Source organism: Platichthys flesus, chromosome 1 (genome assembly GCF_949316205.1).
Source record: "Platichthys flesus chromosome 1, fPlaFle2.1, whole genome shotgun sequence".
NCBI lineage: Eukaryota > Metazoa > Chordata > Actinopteri > Pleuronectiformes > Pleuronectidae > Platichthys > Platichthys flesus.
The window spans coordinates 9,862,786-9,888,271 of record NC_084945.1 but is presented as its reverse complement, the minus strand read 5'-3'; the positions used below and the strand labels follow the sequence as shown (position 1 = coordinate 9,888,271).

The following is a 25,486-nucleotide window of genomic DNA, read 5'->3' as shown; positions in this document are numbered from 1 at the left end:
ACATAATGAATTCAGCTGCAGATGGCCAAAATTAATAGCAGATTTTAATTGACTGTTTGATAAACAGGTGGCACAGTGGTAAAGTGGTTAGTGCTGCCGCAGCACAGCGATGGGGGTCGTTCAGTTTGGAGTTCCCGTGTTCTCCCTGTGTCTGTGTGGGTTTCCTCGAGAGGCTGCGGCTTCCTCCCGCGGTCCAAAGACATTCAGGTTAGATTAATTGGCAACGGTAAATTACCCGTAGGTGTGTGTGTGAGAATGAAGGATTTGTTCCTCTCTATATGTCAGCCGTCAGCCCTGTGATGGACTACTAACCTGTGCTGGCTGTTCCCTTCCTCCCTCCAAATGTAAGCTTCACTTCCGTCCAGCTCGCCTGTGACCCTAAAAAGGAGAAGCGATATTAGATGATGGATGGATGGATGGATGGATAGATGGATGGACGGATCATAAACTCCTTCCAAAAAAAACTATTGTCCACAGCTTCTCAACTGCTCGATAGGGCTGAGCTTTTAAACCAGAATGATCTGGAGCGGCATTAGATTTAGTAAAAACATCATTAGATTAAAGAGTATTTGATTGTTTCATACGTAATAATGTTGGTCAGTGGACTGTCAAAACATCCACAAAGTTTTAACTGGCCCTGACAGTCTCTTACTGTGTGCCTGTCATTCAGGGTGCACATGACTGACTGTCTGAAATGCCCGTCTGTCAAAATGTCATGAACTTCATGTGTGTACTTGATTCAGTGCAACAACACCATTGACTTGTTTACCTCTATGTGGTTATAAAGCAGACTATTTACTTTTTAGGGTGAGGCAGTGGATGAGTGCCGTACTATTTCTATTCAGGATTCTGTAAGTGGTTAGTCTATTTCTCTGTTATCCTCTCTGACACTGCTAAAAATCCCCACAATACTTTTTTCTGCATTTGCGGTTATGCATCTTAACAGTCCTCGCTGATCACTCGTAATGAAAAACATGTGCAAAGTCTTCATAGAGTTTAATGACTCAATGATGGAGTTTGGGAAGTTAGACTTTTCATTTCAGCTGAAAAATATTGGGGTAAAGGGTTAAATCCTATATTATTATCAGTGTATGTGAGAATGGAGAGACAGACAAGAGTAGGTAAAGAGCAGCATGGATTAGAGACTGGTCACTTCTTCTTTAATGGATTTAGTGGCTGTAATGAACTCCTGGCCTTAAATAAGAGGTGGTTTCTAAACCATTGTATTCGCCGCATACACTCGGCTGTACCTGCAAACACATTATTTCTGCCCCTAATTGAGATATAGGCTTCACTTGTCCTCTGTTGAGTCCTTTGACACCACAATGTAAGCAATCCTCATTGATTTTATTTGCTCATTTCTTTTTAATTGTGTGGATTGTGTCCCAGTGTAATTGGACCTCACCACAACCCCACAACCCACCAGTCCAAGAGAACTAATCCAATATATTTGCTGTCCTCCAGGAAGGACTTTCTGTGACGCCTGTGAGATTGTGAAGATGAACATCCTGCCAGTGCTTTGCTTTTAAACGATATGGATTGCTTGGCAGAAACTACTCCTGCTTTGCCGTGTGGTTTAGCCTTCGAGCTGTGTGCTCGCTCAACAGCAACATGCTCGAGGGGTATTCATTAGACTTTAAGATTCCTTAAGTATGACATACAAATACTGCATCTTTTAGTTCAAAAGACATTTTAGCTTACAAACTCAAACTGAGTGAGAATGAAACACAATGGTCTCAGTAGCAGACATGACAGGAACAAAAAAGCCAGCCATTCGGGTTCTGCCTGTCACCGTGCTGAAGGCTGGATGAGTCACTTTGCCTCGTGGAAGTGATCTCCATATTCTCAGCATCATCAAGAACCAGTATCTTTTCTATCTAATTGCTACTGGCTGTGCAGAATCTGCAAAAAGCTGCTTTTTCGTATATTGGCCGGAATGCTTATGCAGCTTCACTGTAAACGAGAGCAGCTCTAAGTTACCACGGCAGATGGCCAGCAATGTTTTCTTTATTAATCTCACAGCCTCCACGTATAATGCAAACTGAGTGTCATTACTTTATCCTTGAGAGCATATTATTATCAACAAAAATACATTATCATTAGTTTACCCAAATATGACGTTTAATTGTATTGCATGTGGTAGCCTTTTGTCCCGCCAATGTGCTTTTACTGTGGAATTACATCACAGCAAGACAGTACTCTAAACAACACCTGAGAGATATATCCCTGCCATGCTGTTCTTTAAGAATTCAATATAAACAACGTTGGTTCATGTATTACTCACTTTAGAGTATAAAGGACTGTTATCTGACTGAAAAGAAACTATGGTGGGGAAACCAACCTTTCTGAGAAGTTTAGTGATGAACACTGCACTGCGCTCAACTGAAAGAAGGCACTAGTGGTCAGAAAGAAATGCTAAATGGTCACACCCTTACAAAATGCACAGTTCCTTTAACCTCGCTGGATTCCAAAGTAGAATAAGAAGCGCAGACAGAGAGCTGAGAGCTGAGAGGCAGCCCAGGAAAGAAGAAGAAGAAGCAGCAGCTGCAGCAGTAGAGAGAAGTGTTAATGCAAAATGACACGAGGGTTCACATGTGAGCCATAACACACACGGTATTTGAGACTTACAATGAGCTGGAGTCATCCAGACAGAGCCTAAAGCCAATAAAACTGAAGAAATATAAGTCTTATTAAGAAGTATTTGTTAGTTCTGTTACAATCCAGCTGCGTGAGAGCATGCCTGTAGAGAGACTCCCCAAAGACACAGATATGTTGGCAAATCACTGGGTCTTTTGCAATTGATTCGCCTCTTGCAGCTGCAAACTGACTGAGTGTTACAGGAATCTGTCTCTGGCGTCTTTGAGCAGAATGTTTTGGCAGTGTTTGGTGTTAAAGTAAGACTGGAAGGGTGAGGTTTATTTCTCGCGTGATACTCACACGGTGAGTTCCTTGTGTTTAAAAACTCGGTTTAACTAAGGACAGTGATTGATGGGAACAAGCCGATTTGGAGCCTGATGATTGAGCCGATAAACAATATGAAGCATCTGCAAGTCGTTGTGCACTGCAGCACTTAAAGTCAAACACGATTGCATCACTGTACTGTGGGAGCGCATTTGCGGAGACATAATGTGTTTGTAATCTCTTATTGCATGTTTGTGCCCTTCAAAGAAAGGTCAGGGAGCTCAGAGGTCTGCTGTGGCAAAAATTAATCCTTGGCTCCCCCCCCCCGTTCCTCTCCGCCGGGTACTTTAAGGACATGGATTGTTTTGAAAACCATCTGCACATTCTTGTTCTCGCTGTTGTTAAAGAAGTACTCCGCCAATTTGATATTGCACTTTGTAAGAAACAGGATGGATAGTTTGTCCTTTTACAGATATTGTCTTTTTTATTCAACATGTTTTGTTTTTTCTTCCTGTTTTTACCATAATCATCTGGATCTAGTTTCCAGATTTAGCGTTCATGCTGTATTTAGAGCTAGCATCCAAAAGGCTTTCCACTATTATCAACTATATGCTGTGATGGACAAAAAATGAATAAATGGAAAAAGCCTCTGCGGCGACGAACAGCACTTCAAAGAGGTGACACATTTACTCACTGAGCAGAGTCGCTGTAGTTCCTCTCAGCAAGCATGTAAACAAGGACCCGGGTCCCCAATGCATGTGCAGCCATGCAGGGATGTCTCCCTGACACGGAGACACGGTGCAGGTGCAGAGTGGATTTGGTTTGTTGTCAGGCCAAAACAATGGGCATGGTTAGCAAAGATTAAAAAAACTGTTCACAAGAAAAACAATAAACTTCTGAGGGATTTCATAGATTAATCAAATGAAAGATTAAAGGTTGGATTCTTGAAACTTTCTCTTTATTGTTTTTTTTTTCACTTCCATCATTACAAGCAACAAACCAGAGGGGCACTTGTACAGGGCATAACATTCCCAAGGAGCTACTGAATATATATATATATATTCTTGGGATCAGATACACACATTGTACAGTATACCAAGTACAAAGAAATTTCTACAGCTGCTCCTGTTTATAGAAATCAGCACTCTATGTGCTTTATTTTTTATTTATGCCAAATTCCCCAAATATTTCTCCAAATACTGTATCTTGCAGTGTAAAAGAAAGTGAATAAAATCCCTATGTTCCTGTGTAGCTCACAAAATCAGTGGACTGGTTTTTGCTTAATCCTGCTAACAGACAGATAAAAGACAAAGGAAATAACCCGTGCTTGTTGAGCTAATGAAGTAACATATGATTTCAAATTTTAATTCCAATTTAAAAAAATTTAGATTCCAGAGTTTAACAAAGGCGGATTTGAGAAATTCATACTCTGATCCTGTGAAACAATCGTCACAATGACTTCAATTTCTAACTCCCATGGTTAAAAGCACCACCTCTGGCTGTGGAGTAAATCACTTGTCACTAGCAGTTTGTGCAGGGTGTCAACAACGTGTGCTGTTGGTTACATTTGGTGTTTATAAGCAGACATTCCCTCCAGTCTGCAGTGGCAGATGGTGAGAGCTATTCTCTCCATTTTCCTCTCTCCAGCTCTGAATCATTGGGCAGACTTGGGACAGTGTTTGTGGGCAGTTGGGTGGCAATCCCCCGTGCATTATGTTCATCATTTCCAATCCAACAGAATTGTCCCCCCTCCATTAATTCACATCAACACTGGAAGTGCAATTACTGCACCAACAAAGTTTTGCTGAAGCTCAGTGGAAAACTAAAAAAAAACGAGGCAAGTTTATCTAATTGACCGAGTTTAAGTCATTTGAGAATATAACAGATAAGAAGAGAGTTCCTGCTTTCATATATAACAAAAGCTGTGCTATACCTCTGTCCCCATCCTTTGTCACTGTAGAGAATAATCCAAGTGGCATGACTGTTCCAGTTCACATAACTAGAAGAGTGATCTGTCTTTAAATCCCATAGACGAGGTCACACATGAGGATTTTGAGCCTGACTTGAGGATTTCTCTTCTTCCGAATTTGCACACAACTTGAAACGCTGTTCCTCTGATTGACTGCAGAGCGCTCACGCAGAGCCCAGTGTGATTTCTTTCCCTTTTCTTATGTGTTTCATTTCAGTTGGGCCAGTCTGTTTTAAGTGGTGTGAAATAGTCCAAGATTTTCCACCCCTGACATCTGAGAGTGATCCTTCGCCACAGGGCAGGAAGAGAATGATCAACTCTCACTCGTATCGATTTTTTGGTCTTTGCGTTAACTTTTGAAAATCTCATGAGAGATTTAGAGGCTTGCCTACCTATAGGACGTTGTTTACAAAATCATGTATCACTTGATATCTGCACTGTAGCCCGGATCAGAGCCCGTCAGTAAAGCGATCAATTAAGTGAAAGCGGGCACAGACCAACATTTTGTCAGTGTTACTCATGTCAGTATTTTAATCTCTAGGGTTCTTTCTGCAATGGGTATGAAACCAGAGCACAGTTTGTGTATTGTAACTGATTTACAGGCACCTGCTCGGGATGGATCTAGTATTATGTGACAGAAATTGATCTTACAGTTGATGTATTTATTGATCACTCCAGCGACGCTCACTTCATCAAAAATGACAAACTGTTAAAGAGGTTAAATCGACATGACGCCGAGATCAGAAATTAAAGAAGCAGAAATACTCGTTAAATAAAACAATGCTCCCGAGAAGTAGGAATACCACGTTTCCGTCTATTAGCGAGTTTACTTTAAAGTTGTTGATTTGTCAAGGAGTCACGTATGAGTGATTGTTGTGTCCCCTGAGGGACTCCGCAGGTATTGTACTCTCTCCAATTCCTTCTGGGTGAGAGAGGGGAAAAAAAGTTTTCCATTAGAAAATAAGAGAGCATGCAGTGAAGCCTGAAGCCAAACGACACGAAAAGCTGGAGCTATGTATCTAGAAGCAAACAATCATGCCAATACAACCCACTGTGTCAGTCAATGGGTAGATGGATGAATGCTGTACAAATCAATATTCTATTTGTCAATTTACCATTAGAATATTAATTATTTCATCTGTACATGAATTCCCAAACAAATACACCAGTCTAGATGAATGTTAGCTGAAGAGGTAAACACAGAACATGTCAGGTTAGTGATCTTAGTTTAGAATAGAGAAGAGCAATGTGGGGAACATCTTTGTGTAATTTAAACTTTAAACTGCTATCCTCTCTCTGTGCGTATACCATTACAAAAACTATAGACAAAAAGATGTGTTGTGTATTGTGTAGGTATTCTGAGTAAAAAAGCTTAAAGTCTACGGTTTATTTCACTTTCCAACAGTAGATACAGCTCCAGATGCTCCTGAAACGCTTCGTCACAAATACTTCCACAGATTTGAATAATGTTCGCCAACGTTGCCCACATGTGTTGGAAGTGGTTGACCGAGCAGCCGGCCAATCAGAGCAGACCGGTCTTTGTCGGGAGGGTGGCCTTAAAGAGACCGAGGCTAAATCATCAGCATAATAATAATAATAATACTTTTAAAGTGATTTAACCAGTAAGCAGTGTTGTAGGTATACAACCCTGTTTTGAGTGACATCTTTTTAAAACTATGTTGAAATGTTTTTGCAATCTGTAAAAAGAAGGACGGATGAATAAGATAACAAGCCGATCCCACAAGGAAAAGTATCCAGGATAATACACTTGTGACTGCACACTGGTGACCGAAGGATGGTGGTACAGATGGCATGAGCCAAACATTGTGCATAATTGAAACAGCTTAGTCTGCACACGAAATATCATCCTCTGCGAGCCCCCCCCCCCCCTTAAGAGTTATGGTTAGAACTGATTCAACGTGTAAATGTCTTTCATCAACAAAGCCTTTGAAAGAAGCGTTCCCATATGAGACATCCTTTCTGAAGTTATTTAAGCACGTAGAAGTAACCTGCTCCTCATAGCTGTTCATATGGCTGACTCATAGTCACAGCCCATCAAATATTCATTAAGTTGTATGAAAAATAGGTTGTCAGAGCTCATCTGATACCGCCATTTATGTCTTTGAGACTCTTTTTCTGAATGAGTGGAGAATTGCTTGCAGTTTTCCCTCTACTTTCACTAATGTCCACAGAGGCTGTTTTTAGCAGTGGCAATAGAGCAGTGAGCTACTAAACATAGTCAAGTGAAGACTCCACAGTGACCTCCGGCCACATCCTGATGAAAATCCAACCGAGCATCAATTTGAGGCTCCGAAGTAAACAAACAGAAATTCTTCTTTTCACACTCACAGCCGGTAACAGACAGAGGAGGCTATGGTCTGTCTATATATCTGTTCATAAGAAAAAAAACAAGTTGATAGCCTGAAGTTATTATTGTCCGGTTGGGTTTAACAGGTGTGAACCATGAGATGACAGATTCAGGTAAGAGCTACACAATCTTAAGATTTATTTCTTGAAACCATCAAGTAAATTAAATAAAACATTTCTTTTCAAAAGTTAACTTGTCATTCCCCTTACTTAAAACTACATTGATGTTGTTACCCTGAAAAGTGACCTTGTATCTAATGATTATTAGTTTTTTAATAAGGCCAGTTAACCAAACCCCAGTTAACCAAACCCCAGTAACTTAAACTCCAGTTAACTAAAGTTCTGTAAAATTTGGACCAGTGGTGTCAGAGATACACTACAGGACCCGGGAGCTTCATATATTTGTGGAAACTTCACAGTCCAATTCCCTATTCATATATTTTTAATCTAATTTTTTTAACACATTTTTGTGGAAAAAGCTTTCGACCTTTGGAGTAAATGTTTCTCCTTTGTGTTCTGAATGTGTGTGAGCAGATTAGAGGATCGATTTACATTCTCCCTTTGGATTCCCTGTTCCACTTATTCATAGGTGGCAGCAGTAACACAGGAAACACCACAAAGCATCTGCAAAGATAAGGAAGGCGACACCATAGCAAGCAAATATAGATGGAAATGATGAAAATTAAAGTTTCATGAGAAAGGAAAAACACTCAGCAGGTATTGGTTTAAGAAATCTTGAATGGCAAAAAGCTTAAAGTCAAAAAGTTAACTTTACGTTTTACATGAGAGTGGTATTGATATTTTCTCCCGACTTGCATTTTCCTAAAGGTCAAACTATTTGTTTTAGAAGTCTGCAGTATGGAAAATAAATGAGCGCTGACATTTGTGCTCTTTTGTGCAAATGGTGTAGTTCTGCTTGAATCAATGTCACGAGCCTACTGGACAGTTCTTCTGAGTTAAAGCTTGAACTTACAAACTATCTCCCAGTGGGGATTGGATTGTCATTATCAGTCTTCTGGGTGATAAATCGCTGAGTTAGGACGTATGAGCATGAGTCTTGACTTTAACAAAATAATCTTTTGATCTGGTCTAATCCAGATTCAAATCACAACCAGAATTCCACCCACTGATCATTTGCCAAGGATCATTTCACCAGCTTGGAGGTTGGGTTGCAGCTGTTGCATAATTCTGTTGGGCCGAGACAGGGCCCCTGGATATTAAGTATTAAGACGGACGAAAGCAAGGCTAGAATATATTTTGTGATATCTTTCTTTTTCTGCATAAAAAGACACAACGTGTGAATAACATTTTTTATTCTGTTTAAAATAACAAGATCAGACCTTAAGATCTTAGAATCCTTGGATTCCAACAGCAAGGTCACGGATACAGACAGCAAGTCTGAACAAATAATAAATAAGCTAGGGAAAGTACGATACTGAGTCACTGACGTGCTATCTGATGATGGATCCTGATATCTAAATATATTTATCTAATGTAAGCAGAAATATTTTTGTTTTGCTTTCTGCCTGTGATTAAAGCCCTGTCTCAAGGCAGAGTCCGTGGGAGTTTTGCTGTTTACCAGTGTCACAGCAGGATGTAAAATCATCAGGCTGTGCTGCCGCAGCCTAAAGAGCTGTAGTAGAGACTAATGATCGCTCCACATCAAGATTCTAGTCATGATAACCTATGATCTAATGATTTACACTGCCTCTCCTCCCAGCTAAAGACGCAGCAGATGACTAATGTGTTTCTGCTTCTCTTGTGTAAGGTGCACACCCCCCCGGAGAGGCAAATAGGCTTCTCCTGATTGGTCCACAGCCCTGTAAATGCCACTGCACTGAGATATAAGGCTTCTTGATATCGCTGCCCTCCCACTTAACCAGCGCTAACCCTTCAAACACGACTTACTGGTCTTTTAATTAGTTTTTGGGGGGGGAGAGACAGGAAGGAGTATAATGAAAATGTCAAACACATTATTTTCACCGCTGACTTCTCCCAGTCCGACATGATCAATAGTATCATCTGTCTGTATGAAAACGATAACATCACATTATTTTAGTATGATTAAGTGGCAATTTGGTGGGTAATTCGTTTTAGCTATCGATTCGGAGGTAATAATGTCATGCTCCCTGCGCTAGTTCTATTTTTAATTTATACATAACATGTACTAATTTGACAGGTGCTCACAGAAGGAGACCTTGAAGTAAGAACTGCGTGTTAGTGTAGGAGAACTTTAAACAAGTTCTCGTTAGGCAGGTCACGGTGTTACAAGGTGTTTTTTTGGAGGAAATGGGTCTTTCACAGGTTCTATAAGGCCATAAGCCAGCAGAAGACTATATAATGAAGTTTAGGGGCATTGGTGCCCAACCAACAAGGATTAGTGACTTTCATTTTCTTCAGGTGACCCTTTAGAGACACACTTCTGCAGTCTGGATCATCTGTAGAGAAGTCCAGATTTGTGCCAAGACTGTGGGGTCGTCTGGTGAGAAAGGCCGGTATAGTTATTGTTGTTGTCATTGTTGAATGAGACTTCTAAGAAGTAGCACTCACAGTACAACTGTAGCCTCAACACGCCATAGAAGCTTGTATGTTCTTTTGCAATGTGTAGTAATTGTTTTGGGCATTTTTATGATATGCTTCAGGATTAGACTCAGGAAATATTTGTTTGTTGAGGCGTGAGCTTCCCAAAACTTGCAACAATAGGTCGGAAGTTGTATAATGATACATGATTAATATGTTTTCAAAGACACAGTACAAAAGAATATCTGTGTATGAAATAATCAAGGTGTGAATTGACAGACTTTAAATAACACACGTTCACATGCACTTCTCTATCGATCACTCACAGACTTCAGGGCCCGAGCCCGAGCCACACTTTTGTGACTTGGGTGACAGCTGCAGCCTCAACACACACTTTTGAACTTGCCGTGCCTCTTGTTGAGCTCAAACATTTATATAACAGGTTTTTAAGCGATACATGCTGGATTTGGCGACTTATGTAAGTCATGCTTGACAGAAATAAACAAGTGTCTGAGATGTTATTAAAAAGTAATTACCAGCATGAGACGAAGACATGGATTTTATGAATTTATTGAAACATTTTCACAATTTAGAAATACTAATTCATACGGATGAATAAATCAGAAGTCTTGTCATTCTCTGTCTGGAGCCATTAGCATATGCAAATCAATGATTTGTTTTATGTATTAGCCATTTGCAAACTAAGCACATTGAAATTTAATTTTGACTTGTTGTCGCACAAACTCTAACAAGCACAAACTCTATCTGGTTCTTCCGCTCTGTTTTTTTTTTGCATGAAGGTACTTGCAGTTTCCTCTCTTGTCTGTGATTGGTCAGTGGCAGTCGACCCACTCGCAGAAAGCACTACTGAGTAGAACTCTCTGTTAGAGCTCAAACCTTAAAACCCATGTCAGGGATTGTACCCTCAGGGGTTTTGCGACATGTATTTCTAATCTTCTTAGATGATATAAACTTGTTTGTATGCTTGAACCGTATGTGCCCACAGAAGTAGTGACATTTCTGCATTGACATGTGTCCTCTGTGTTATAACAGATGCTATGTTACTGGTGGCAGACAGACTGGACGGACCCTTCAACATCGAAGAAGCCATTGATCCAATCGACATCAAGATCTCTGACGCTATCATGACCATGCAAGACAACAGCATGACGGTGTCCGCCAAGGTACTGTGCCCTAAGTCAGCTTGGTCTGCCATTCTTGAATACAAATATATCTTTGTATTGAAATCATTTTATTGGGTAAATTATTGCAGTATTTTTATCGAGCATTTTTTTGTACGGCTGAAAATACTATCAAACTGTTTTTGAATACAGTTTATGTTCAGAAGCATCAGAAGCCTTGTTATACACAGTGATGGGATTCAAAGGACAATGTTCATCAATGTTAATCTATCTATCTTCATATGGTACTTCTTAACCAAAGTAAAGATTTTAAAAGAAACTTGATATGACACATTACATTTATGTTTTGAAAGAAATTATCAGTCACAAAATTGTCATACACATGTCATGCATTTTCCTCTAATTGTGTCGTTAAAACCTGAAACAAGATGTGTCCACTTTTCAATATTTAACCAATTCAACAATCCGTCTACAGCCTCAATCTAAATATTTAGGATCAAACCCGTGGTCTAAGATAAGAACCTGAGATCACACATTTAACTGTTATGTTTTTGGCAAACAGTTTAATCTTATATGAGTCTTCTTTAAGAAGAGAGTTAACATGCAAGGGAAGTAACTAGATACATTCCTTTGCAGTTCAAATATCTAATAACTCAGTGGAATAGTTCCAAATATGAAGCAACACCTCAGGATATTATCGCGCACAGAAAATGTTTTCTTCAAAATAAGCCACCTTCTCACTTCACCTTTAATTCTGATGCTTTGATATATTCTGGCCCATCTTCACTCCCGGGTTGCAAAGGTCAGTGAATTAGATGTTGCATTCTTTTCTATATCTGGGGAGCTACAATTCACAGCTGGACCCTTTGTCTAAGCACCTGACGCTTGAAGGTTGCACTTGGCAGAAAGATTGCTCTGAGATTACAATCTTTTCTCCCGTAGTCACATCTCGACCGTAAGTGGCCCTTCCTCGGTCGCCGCGCTCTGCGGAATGTGTCAGGCCACTCTGCATTGTGCCTTCAGTCTTGCAGCGCGTGCCTGTTGAAAACCGTTTTCTCGTGTGAGATGTACAGGATAGTGGAATTGTAATCATGTTGAAGAAGTGATAAATATTAGAGAGAAGACAGCCTCTTGTCGTGACGGCCATGTAGCGCATTAGAGTGCTCCATCACATCCTGTGCCAGGGGCCAGCAGACAGGCCAGACAGGAATCCTAATGAGCTGGGCTGTTTGCAGGTCTCTTGTTTGGGCCCTGAGAGCCTATAGAGACGGAGCCATCTGAAAACAATCTATTCTCAGAATGAAGTTCTGTGAACGACACAGGAATTAATGTAGGGTTCAAATAATAACGGAACTGCATTTCTTTTCTTGGCTCATTTTAGGCACAACAAAGCCAAAGTTTGTATTTCAACTAAATTAATAACAGTCTTTTTTTTCCAAGGATTGTGTTTCCTGATGTAACCTGCAATTATTTTCTGATTATTAATAAGTAAACACTAAGCATTAGTTACTGTTAATATTTTTTTTATCCAGACTTGTCACGGTTCAGTTGAAAACGGCATCGGCCCCATGAAAATATCCCTTTCCTTTATTCCATACGTTATTAGTTCTATAACCATAATCAAAGCTCAATGATGTAACATTTTGTAAAGAGCTGGTTTAACTTTGGTCCATCGTGAGTCTTTGACCTAGAAACTCTGGCAAAATGCATTTCTTTTTGAAGCGTGACTTTCATTTTCAAGCAAATTCCTTTTTGCCACCAATATGACACTTCCTGTAAAATGAGGCCTGGGCACTGATAGAGTGGTTGGAGGAGGCTGGCTCTGTATCATTTTCTATCTCAGATCACCAACCAGAAATGGTGCTGTGAGCAAATTGACAGAGGCTTCTCCAAGGAAAGCTTTCAGTGGTGTAGGCAAACTAAAACTTTTACAGGATCAAAAAGAAAAATGTGTATTCTACAAAAGAGATACACATGATCCTGAAGCTTTGGGCATTGTTTCATGCTGCAGACCAGTGCTTTTTCATTTTCACTTTATCGTCCTATGTTCATTTTAGGTTTTTCAAGGGTGTGGCCAACCAAAGCCATCGGGAATGGGCCGGTCTGCACGCGGCATCTCAGATGTGTTCAACGCTCGTTTCAGACCCTACACCCGCGAGGAGAGGCCGACCACAGCAGCCGGAACAAGCCTGGATAGACTGGTACGTACACAGACACAAGAAGACGTATATTTCTTTGTTTGGAATATGTTAAAAAAATGACTTGTTTGAAAAATCTGAATAAATTTGGTGTAAAATAACAAATAAAGTGAAATATTTATCTTTATTAAAAGCACGATATAAAACAAACATTTAAAGCACGGTTCTTTGACAGGGATGATGGAACAAAAAATAAATCTTGAACATTTTGTATGAGGCCTCCAGTGGAATCCTAAAATAACTCTAGATAGATAGATAGATTACTTTATTCATCCCCGAAGGGAAATTAAGTCGTCATAGCAGCCGGTACATTTGAATACAATAAAATACAATACAATAGAATAAAATATAAAATAATATATTGCAGTAGAACGAATAAGAACAGAAACACAAGATAAATAGGCAGATAAGGTGCAGTGGCAGATGATGGTAATAGTACTGATGATATGATGGTTAATGTTATTGTTAGACAGTATATAAAAAATAGTACAGTATATATAGTATGTAATGTATATTTATATATGATAGTAATTATACCAATATAATAGCAGTATATAGTAATAATAGCAGCAACAGTATATATAATAATAATAATAGTAATTGTTGGACAGATAGTTTTGTTGGAGTCTGAATTCCTTCTTCATTTCTCGCTCCATCTTTTAACTACTCAGTGTGTGTGAATCTGAGCATGTTGAGTTTTTTTTTTTTATATTTCTGGCGGAGGCAGACCTGGTGGCGGCATGCTGAGTTTAAGGTAGACTTACCCGGGCTCAAGTCCAAAGGGCAGAAAAGAATTGGGGACCTCAAAGATTCCAGCTGAAATGTCATCGTATATCCATGCTGATATGTTCCCCATAGAGCTCAGTTGCTATGTGACATCCTCCACTGCAGTACTCGGAGTAAGAAAACAAAAACTCCAACATTTAAAGGAAGAAATTGTGGGTTTTACTTCTGAGATACCATCAGAACCATGTTTTCTCCCAAAAGGATCCTATTCACAACTAGAGAGAGCATATACCTCCAGCACAGTCCTCATGTGATACCACATGGAAATATTTTTTAATCAACATTATTGAATTTTTCCCCCAAAAAATCAACAGAAGCCTCACAATGTTAAAGAATTTGGGACTTCTTTAAAATGAGTTATTCCACTGGACCGTGCCACTGAAACCCACTGTGTAAGAGTCTTTATATGTCGAGCTCCAGTAAACAGCAACCTTCTATTATAATTATTATCATCATCATACATGAATATGTTAAAAGAATGACTGGAAATCAAGCAAAATTATGTGTATAAGCCGAAATAAGTTAGATACACTAGTTAAAATCTATGGTCGTACAATTTACATTGTATTATTCTTAATAAAATGACACAATGCTATTGAATTTTCCCTTTAATGATGTGTTATGTTGACTGACATCAATGTGTTGAATAGATTCCACTGAAAAACTTTTGAGACAGTATATGTCAGGACATTTCTCTTAATGTCATCAATTTATCGTCTGACCAAACCCTTTTGCAAATGCTCCTTCACGTAATCCTTCCACATTTGGCAAATCCATTTAATAAATAAAATCTGGTCCTTTTAAATAAAAGGTACAGTGGATAATCCTCTGCTGTATAAATTGTGTGACAGGATTAAAATGGAAATTATGCGGCAGCAGGGAAGTAGATCAAATGCTGTATACTGTGTCTGTCTTTACAAGGAGTCTGTACTTCCAAAAGCTGCAATTGTTAGAAATAAACACATTAAGTGTAATACAAAACCCAAACCCTTGAAAAGGCTGTTCTTCAATTCAGCATATCCTCAAATACAGGCCTTATTAGAAACTAACCCAACCTTCCTCTTTGCTTCGTAACACTTACACTAAAGGGGAAAAAAATATACTACTAAAAGTCAAAAGCAAATTTTTAGGAACTCCACAGGTTTCAGAATCTTTAATAATTCATGTTTACATGCTCTCGGGCCAACTTCTAGTAAAAGATGAGGAAAAAGTGCTCCGGGTTGGACTTACTCTCTTGATCGCATCTCACTCGCGTTTCTCCATATCTAAGTTCCTTGTGTACATTTCTGAAGCAGGTGAGGTCCATTCGGAAATATATATCTGCACCAGACAGGATTTTGCGATCATGTATTTTCCGCTGAGCAGTGCTGAGTGCACTAAATAAAACACCACTTCAGACCAATTCTCCCCATCGTGCTGCATCGTCCTGGTATTTGCTTTGATTACATGTGAGAGGTTTTATACTGATTTCATGTTTTTTCATTGTGAGTAAAGTGGCTTAAGGTTTTAAATCTCATGGTGAAATGAAACCGCAGGACGGGAAATTTCTGCGTCACCATTTATCATTTAAACTTCTTCCCTCACTAACGACTAACGACATTCTTTTTGCTCCTATTCTGTCTCTCTCTGTCTCAGTCAGTCTATTTGTCCGATGTCCAATTAAATCTCTGTCTTCTTCATTTCCCTGCTGCTCCCAGAGGGTTGTCTGGAGGAGAATGCAACACAATGTAAGCCTTCAACTCCTCCTCTTACTTTCACCAAGTCATCTGTCTTGTGGTGTTTTAATCATCCTGCCCAAAGTAATCCACTTCTTTACATTATTCACAGTTGATATTGATTGCTTGTTGTGACACCGGCTCTTTATTTGCGTTGGGTGAATTATTCGCGTTTCTCTCTCTTGCGTGCGACTCAACGTTAAGCTGCTGAGGCCGATATCGATACTGGTCATTTCTGCATTTCTTTTCTCTTCATCTGGATAACCTACATGGGTTCCAAGGTGTTTCCGCAAGAAGGTTTTGAGTTTGAATCCTTTTTTTTTTTCCATATTCATATTCTCCATTTTCTTCAGTTGTTTCCATCATTCAGAGCTCTGATTGATTGGAGACTTTAAACATGTTTCCCATTGTCATGACTGGTAGACGTTTGCATGTGATGACCTAAGTATCCAAGGTGTTTCCTTAGCTTCTTTCAAATGCCTGCTAAAATAATCCTGTTAACCTGCAGTGGCCAAATTATATCCTGGATTAGCAGGAATATTTTGGATTCCACACCCACATCTGAACAGCTATTTATCATTAGAAGGAGCAGATAGAGGATTTTATTTCTGACAAAAGGAATCATATCTTTTGAATGTTTTAATGACTTAAATGTAAAATGTAAAATGTAAAATGTTTCTGGAAGTGCATTTTGAAGGCCTTGTGCAGTACTTAGTTTATTTGTTCCTCTATTTGGCAAATGTGCAACATAAAATGTATGAGAGCATAAGAACACAACATTCTGAACACTGTTTATCAGGGTAAGTTAAAGTGTTGCTTGTCACTGTCGAGGTCAAAGTTGTATTTATTACATAGATCCACAATTACACACGTGTTGTGAAATGCTTGGTGCACCACAAGGTCCGCTAGTGCAGATGGCAGTAACATGTATACGCCTCCTCAAGCCTTGACCTCAGAAGGTCAGATGTATGAATAGAAACCAGAGGCCACTACTTGTCTCTTTACAGTCATGTGAACAATCTTATTCACCAAGGCAGCAGCAGCTAATCACGTAATCAGTCACTGGGACCAACTTGCACACACATTCAGCGAGAGAAGAAAAGGTCAGAGGAAGTAGTCTTCGCATTTTTCCGAGATAAGCTACTTTGATTAAAAAAACAATTGAATTGCTTCAGGGCACAAAACAAGGAGCAAGGTTTGGTAAATATGTGAGTTTGAGCGCTGTTGAACACTTAGGCTAATGAATGACTGTGAAGCTCCCAGTCATCATTACTCACAACCTCCATGGTTTAGGAGGATTTTTGTAGAAGTTTTCAAACAACTCATCTCAGATCAGACCTGAACGTTTAAAATATTCAAATCTGAGAGAGGTCCGTCTCAGAGGGTTTATTACATCAAGATTATGTCAGAGCTTCCTTCACTTAATGTGAACAAAGAATTTGTGTAAATACAAAAAGGATGAATTAAGACACATTTGTGGGCTTGAAAAAACGCTTCGTGTGGACCGAAATCTTAGAATGTGGCACAAACACTCACATGGTTTCATGGATGTACTGATTCGATTTTGGCTTTCAAAGTCACTGTGGCATCACGTCTGTCCCATTCCTTTGAACATGATACATCAAGAATGCTTGATCAACTTTGGGCAGAGGCAAACAGCCATGAGACAGTGATTCCAACGACTTGTGCTTTGATTTATGATTGTTGGGTGTATTAGACTTTTTTCTTCTTTACTTTTCTTTTTCTTTTAATTGAGACCACTGGACTGTTCACTGAAACAACTAATTCAATGATTTATGGCATAAAATGTATATTAGGTTTAAGGCCCTAAAGTGTTTACAAGGGAATCTCCCTTTCTCTAATGGTAAAATAAGAATGATGGCATTTTCAATGTCAGCTATAAACCCACTGCTAAACTTGAAAATGTTAAATTAATGTGTACGGAACTGGTTACAATCTTAGCTATGATAGTGGCTTAGCTCTATGGATTACATTGTTGATTGTTAGATCAATTTCAAAAAGATTCAGATGATTTTTCACCATTTTTACAGTTATTCCTCATTCATGACCACATACGATGAAGGTGATGTTGGGATGAACTTAGCATCGTCATTCCGTTTTGTGTTTAGCGCCAGTTGAGAAATGTTACCATACTTCAAAATAAGATGAGAAACATTCATCATGTTAAAAACCTGTTAAAACATCCATAATTGTTTACCATCGTGAGAAAGCAGGCTGGGTTTGACATAAACTTGGTAGATGCAGCTTCAGCTGTGAATTCACCAGACTAGCAGACAGTGCACAGCAGCAGCCGGACCTCAGCTCAACACAAGCCCTGCTCTGTTAGTATTGTGTTGTCCAGTGTGTCTCCACACCACTGACTAACCAGCTCCAAAAGTGTAATCATAGAGAGATACCTTCACAAATAAGAATCCCACCAAGTTTGGTAAAAAATAGGTCTGTGTGTTTTTAGTTGTTGTGCACACACACACAGGAGAGGAAAACAGAAAACAATACCCTGCTATTGGCAACACAAGGTAATAATACAATAAATGATGACTGAACTCCATGTAGCTGCCTCAGTTTTTAGGGTGTTGGTATTTGCATGCTGGTCACGTCATCAAGTTTTCGTGGCTGAACAAAGTCATTATTAATGTTACCAGTAATACTTGTGCTGCTGTGCCACTGTAACTTTTTTAATCTGTCGGTAAAAGGGTCTCTAGGTTGCTGGTACCCCATCATGAGACCCGTACGGGGTGTCTCTTGAAAAAGTGCCCCGCAGTTGAAAAGTAAATTAATCCTTTAGGATGTGACTAAGCTACAGTAGAAGCTGGATTCAACTCTGTATTGTGCAGGTTAGGATTTGTGGTCAATATTGAATTTCCGTCATCAACAGTGAATTATCCTCCACTTTGTTTCATATTCACATTTGTATTCTGAGAGAGTTGAGAAGTCCATAATTTGGTTTTATAACAACATTTATATTCTTCACTTGTTTCCACATTGATGAGCAGATGTCCAATGACACAATTCTGACAGAAATGACTTTGTTCTCTGTCAGCTTGAACTAACAATGCTGACAGAATGTTACTGTCAATTTCTCCATTACACAAATGCTCGCAGGAAAGATGTGATGGATGTCCACAGAGGATCCCATCATCGACTCATCTGACCAATTTCTAAATATTTGAGCCTCCTTGATGGGTTGTTTGTTGTTGAGCACTGTTGAAATGAGCATGCAGCTGGAAGGAAAGTACATCCGTCATTAGCAATGGCCAGGCCCCTTCTCCATGCTCCATTTCACGTTGTTTTACGCGGTGCCTGCACGAGGAAACGATCTGGCAACAGCCATTTTTCTAAGGAAGGAAAAGTGAAGAGTAAAGGATCCGTGTGTTATTCCTTGAATCAATCACAGTAAACCAATGTTTATAAGCAACAAGTACACTTGAGTGTGCGTTTGTTATGGTAAACACACTTTACTGAAAGGACTGGAAGATTTTCTGGAGATTTAAAGAAACACTGAGTTTGAATGTGTGACAAGAAAACCCCTGTACATCCTTTTGTTGCAGAGTGGGAGCAGAAATTAACAGAAACTCTTCACTTATGAAACTGTCGTCTCTGCCAGAGTCATTAAGAAATCACTCCACCCATTGCACTTGGAGACACCACTGCCAATTATGACAAATGGTAACACAGCCAAAGGGGTTAAATCCTTAACCCCTTTGGCGGTTAAATCCTGGATCCATCCACAAGATGGATCCAGTTACAGCTTTAATGAAATGCTGGCATGCACTGCAAATCTACTCTCTACAGTTTTTCTCTTTAATAGCCACAATTTCTGCAGGCGAAAAGAACAAATGTTAAGACCAGTTAATCGCACTGGCATGCTAATGAAGCAGCAGTAACAAGCCCAGTGTGTGAGCACTGGTTGGGTGTCTAAACTCTGGTGCATTGTGCTGACTAAGATCTGGGGAAAAAAATAAATGCCATTACGGCTAAACAAACAAAGCAATCCAGATCATGTAATCGCCATCATCATTGTGGACGAATGGTCTTTTTTCATCAAGACCAGTGCATTATTCACTGTAAAATCTGTGGAAATGTAAAACAAAATGCCTGTTTTCACAATGTTATAGAAGGGATCCACTCTGCCCCTTTGTCCAGATTAGTTCTTCTTTCTTGGCCCATGTCCCATCCAAGTTTCATGGAAATCCATTCAGTAGTTTTTGTACAATTCTGCTGACCAACAAAAAAACAACAAACAGAATAGAAGGCCCAGCGATCCCCTTAAATCCAATCAAGCTGCACCAAAATTGCACACACTCATAGATACCAGGCCCCTGAATATGCCTGTTTTTCTCTATCAATGCTTTATTTCCTGTGTAAATCTGTGTAAATGTCAAAAATGATGTATTTTTCGAAAGGGTGACAAAATGTTTCGGCTTCTTTCTTGGCCCATGTCCCAGCTTTGGTAAAAATGTGTTAAGTCATTTTTTTATGTTATCCTGCTGACAAAAAACAAATGTACAGGGTTGAAAACATAACCTCCTTGTTTGAGGCGATGAAATGACCGTAGCTGGTGGACAGTGGAAGAGAACAGGCTCCACCACCTGCCAACAATTTATACTTACACCACCTGTTATGAAGAAAGATTATGTTTGCACTGCAGTACTTTCTATATCAATCAGCTCCAACTTGATAAATCCTCTTTTTCCTGCTCTCTATTCCACTTTTTTCTGCACAGTGACTGCTGTGGGCGTACTTATTATAGACCCAGCTGCTTCAGGTGGAGGTGTGAAGTTTCAGGCTTTGGACTGAGAGAAGTGACAACTAGAGATTGATGCTGTGACCCAATTCAGCTCCGTTGGAACAGCATTGTGTGGATGACACAAGCAACCGCACAACTGCGCCGTCACAAATTGAACAGACATGTTCTGTCAGTTGTTCTGCGACGGAGGAAGCCTGTTCTCATGGCTCTGCTCAGTCAAGGTTTAAAGTGTAGTTTCAATTAAAAGTCAATCCGGAGAATCTGTGATCTTTCCAACGTTTGACTGGTCCACTTTAACTATTCATTTGATACCTGCATTATTGATGAGTTTAAAATAATGTGATGGTGTGAACTGTTTTTTCTCCATATTAACCTCTGTGACTCAATAGAGGGCGATGAGTCTGTCTGCCCTGAGGTTATTCTGTCTGTCAGAAGAGATGGAAATCTGACAGAGACTGATGAGTAATCAGCCTTGCTCACTCAACAGAGACCTGTCTCTGGAAATGAATGAGGATTAATGTACGTGGACGGACACAACAGATCAATGTGGGCACCTTGCAGCTCCTCAGCTTCACTTAAAGTTTTGACATTGTTCATTAAAATGTCTAAAAACGACCACATCTACGTTCCGGCAATATCCAAAATGGCTCCAATAATGTTAACATCCAGAGAAATCCTCAATTTTAGTCAAGGCAATACGACGTTTCATTTTGGGCGCCATTTAAATGCCTCATTTCCGCTTTACCCATGGCTTTGTCCGTCTCGGCTGTATCTGGCGGTGGTAATGACGTATGACAAAGTAAACGCACTGGGCCAGCATGATTGCCAGTCAGCAGTTTTTTTGTATATACTAGTCACTCATAATGAATCACGATTATTCATTGGTGTTTACGCCGTAACGTGCATAAAATGTATATTTTCACGGTAGTGAAGACAACAACTCCCATGATCCCACGCTGCTTCACGATGTCATCAAACTAGGTATTTTGTTATTGTTCTGATTGAGAAACCCCTAGTGGCTGATGTTGCATATAATTTATCTCATTGTCACATTCATGCCTTCACCCAATTGCTTTACTTCATCCCAGCTAATATGATTTAGTCTGCTCTTTTACATCTTTTGAAGTTAGACTTTTATGTGGAGCCTCTTAAGCTTCACAGTCTATTCTTTCTTCTCTGCCTAATCTACATGATTGCCTAAAGATGTCTGTTCTCTTTGCTTTCTCCAGTTATTTCCTCCAATATTTTCATTCCTTGTTAAATTAGCAGCACACACACACATTGTTGCGTCATTGAAAAAAGTATGAGCAAGAAAATATTCTTTGTGGATGTGGTTGTTGGGGATTTTAATGTTCTAGTTTTTCAGAAAAACATGTTATTGAGCAATTACTTGTCTGTGTCAGTGTCCCTGATTTGGCAGGAAAGGAAAAACGTCTGTTGTTGCTACACAGCTATTGTGATGCAAAGCTGCCAGGAATTATAAACACAATATGGATCATAAATTAAAGAAATATTCCTGTTAATCAAAAACACGTGGTGATGTTGTGTTGTTCGGGAGTTTCAAGTTCCTCTCCTTGGTTTCTTTCCTAGTTCCTCTGGCTTTTGCTGCATATTCTACTGTGATCAAATCCCAATAGGAAAGTGCAGAAAGACTTTACACGGACTAAATCGACAAAATTTGAAAACTCCTGACTGAGATGGCACTGACACCTCCTGTCAGAATTCCAATTTCACTCGCTGAAGAATAATGAGAGTCAGTGACAGCCTTTCACACCTTAACATCTCAAACATTAGGACTTTGGATCAGATCTGTAAAAAAAAAAAGACAGAGACTGAAGTTGTGAAGATTGTATCTCCCTGTGCCACATTGTTTATTATTACAATCTTACATAAAAGCTATAAAACAATAGACGCCGTTTCATTTGTTAGTTGTTAGTAGGTTGTTTGTACCCGGCATGAAAAGCTCAGATTTTTTTGTCACCACGTAAATTTAACGATGAACAATAACACTGCCAAACATGCCATTAAGGAGTTTGTTTTGGTGCTGGTACAGTTTTGCGAACATCAATAAATTCCATCCCACATCTTGTCCCTGCGTCTAAAATAATTGTGTAGTCCATACAGGTTGCATTGTGCTTCATGGAAATAGCAGCCGTGTGGGCAGTGTGCAGTGTGATGCTTTTCACAGTGAGCTACTCTGTGGTGTTTTCTGTAAACTGACCCAGTGGCAGTCGGATTAATTAACCAATCACTTGACTACAAACAGACAGAATCTAATCACCTCTGTTGCTATTATTCATAGTCGACGACCTCAAAGAAGAGTGTGAGACCTATCATAGACGTGGCGACTCACACCTTTGGATACCAGTATCTTTAGTTTCCCATCTGAAGCCCAAACTGGTCGAACAAACTTCCTTCACCCTCCGAGCAGCTTTTTTAGTATTTTCTGCTTGAAAGCCACAACATGTAGTGGAATCAGCCTCCCTGCTCATCACCAGGCTGCTGAGCCCGCCACTGTTTCCCATGACACAGTGTGGTTAACGCATCTGCCTAAAGGTAGAATCTGTTTACCCTGCTTTAACACAGCACAGCCTCCATGTGGGTTGGCTGGCACGCTGAAATAAACCACAGTATGTCCATGGAAATCCTTTTCAGTGCATTATTCAAAGCCCCGAATCACTAAACGCTGGACCATTGTGGCTGAGGTAAACTAACCCAGTTGCTTTGAGCATAACAAGGAACCGGACATTTAGTGCTGCTTCGCTTTGGAGGGTTTTCTTTTTCTTTTCACTATGTCCTCGTCGCACTTAATTTAAATCCCAAAGTGCAAAGAGATAGAGTGTTTCAATCCACGATAGTTAGGAGTTCCTGTCGGTATCCATTTGACCTAGAAAATAGAGGAGTTTCGGCGATTCCAGCGGTCTAGGCTTACAAATTTATCAAGGTTAGATAAATATGTATAGAAATATTTGGTACACGATAAGTCTGTGCAGTCTTTCTCCCTAGCAGTGCCCATCTGCTCCATTTATCTTTTATTTCTGCTTCGGTTTGGACCGAGACAACTGATGCTACCTTGGAATGGTGTCATTGGTATTTTATTGCATTGGTCTATTTCATCCCATTGGTGTGGATTTGGATGATGGTGATCAAAAATGGCGGAAGATTCAGTGGATTTGTAGCATCACTCTGTTAAGATCGGGTGGATACTAGATGAAAGATCTAGAAGAACAAAATCCTCTCTGTTCTGCTGCTTTGATGCCGATTTTGAGGTAAATCAATACTAATACTATCCACACGACAACAGATTCATTAAATTCAATTCCATACCCGTGTCCTGATACAGGATTAGACTTTGGTCTTGTATACTACGGACATTTCATCTTTCGGTTCCTGGCCTATCATGCAAACATATTCAATGTTGAAATTTGCTGACTCCAAGTATCAATGAAGCTCAAAGGAACAGCCACAGAAATAGACTGGAGGAAATCCGCAACTCGGTCGAGGCTGAAATCCAAATCTAGGATTCAATCAATTTGCTTAAACTAAACGCATTTAATTCCATGAATAATAGACGTGTAGATCATGTCAAACTGAATGGTTCAATATTGGTGTGTAACATTTGGCTAGTTTCCAATGTTTTTCCAATTTTTCCCCTCGTGAGTCCAGATTTATAAAGTTGCCGTAGTAGCTTTACCTCGCAGAGAAGCATCTGCTCACAGAGGCTTTTGTCCCCAAATGGTGTGTTTACCCTTGGGAAGGGACACAAAACCAGCTGTGTATGAAACTTCCATCTGTGCTTACATTAGTCAAGTCGCGGTTTGTTAAATATGGCTGCGCTGTATTAGAACTGCTCGCCATCCCTATCATTTAAGGTCCAATTTGACTTGCTTTGTAGAAACATAAATTCAATTCTGTCCAACATGAAAGGTGGAATATTCAACGATAGAGCGGTATTTGGTTTAGCTGGCATCTTTTATGGAGGGTTTGGGCTTTATGTGTTGTGGTAAGATTTGCAGAAGCCGCCCAGGACGTACAGTACCTCACTTGGATTCAGTCTGAGGCAGTTGCAGTTCAGCCAGACACACACACACACACAAACACACAAGCAGTATTTTCTCAAGGTTTGGCGTCTCAAGCTCAGTTTTCTCGTTGTGATATTTATACCTTGTTGCTTTGTGTGTAAATTATAGTTGTTGTTGTCAATTGGAACAGAGAAGATATACCTGAAATGTCCTCCAAGCCCAGTTTTTCTGTCTGTGGAGCAACCTCATAAAACTGTTATAGATATTGACTGTAGGGTCACTTTCTTTGTGTTTGTGTGTGTAATTCATCCAAACAGGAGGGTTTGTAATGAACTGCCAGAAACGAGGCTGTGTATTTTGTTTGCGTGTCGTTCATCATGGGACCTAATCAAGTCCTTATCGCTGCGCTGACCCTTCTGTTATCCGTCTTTGATTTTCAGCCTGAATAATAACTCATGTACAGATTTGGAATCCCTCGTAGCAGCTCCTTCCTTTCAGTCTGGACAGGAACCTCTAATAGAATGCATGCTTCTGGGTGCATGTGCTTTTCTTGGGAAAAGAAAAAAATAAATAATAAATGCAACAATTACAAATTGTGAAGTATAGGGAAATATAAGGTCACCCTTGGTGGAGATCTTAAGAATCTTCGTCTTTTTGTTGTGTTGTGTTGGGTTTGTGTTGTAATTTGTTGTGTTGTGTTGTGTTGTTTTGTGTTGAATGAGTGGTCTTTCACAGTCAATTTGCATAAAAACTCATCCAGACACATAAAACTGCACTGGAATCCGAGACAATATATTCTCTTAGCCTGATCGTTTATTTAATTGTTTTAGTTTATGTAAAGGTTATGACTCTGTCACCTTTGAGACTTGTAGCTTTTATATTTAATTGGTTTTATACTTAGTTCTTTACCTTTACTGAAAAATGTACATGCTATCCGCCTACAGTTTTACGACAGTTGTATTATATTTGATGTCTCACTGCTTTCTTTTTTCATTTATTGTTTTATTTTATTCATGCAATTGGAAAAAGAGAAGAACCATTTCAGATCAGAACTCATCTCAGTAGCTTATAAGGGCTTTGTTTGTTCATGGATATTGG

General features: G+C 39.6%; 1 protein-coding gene across 1 annotated transcript in view; it reads left to right on the top strand.

Moving 5' to 3' along the window:
- Positions 1-25,486, top strand: part of gpc6a (glypican 6a) — a 127,206-nt gene that overhangs the window by 85,414 nt on the left and 16,306 nt on the right. The window contains exons 5-6 of the mRNA XM_062381777.1: positions 10,811-10,941; positions 12,957-13,100. Of these exons, the coding sequence (XP_062237761.1) occupies positions 10,811-10,941; positions 12,957-13,100 (275 nt within the window). The remainder of the gene's footprint in view (positions 1-10,810; positions 10,942-12,956; positions 13,101-25,486) is intronic.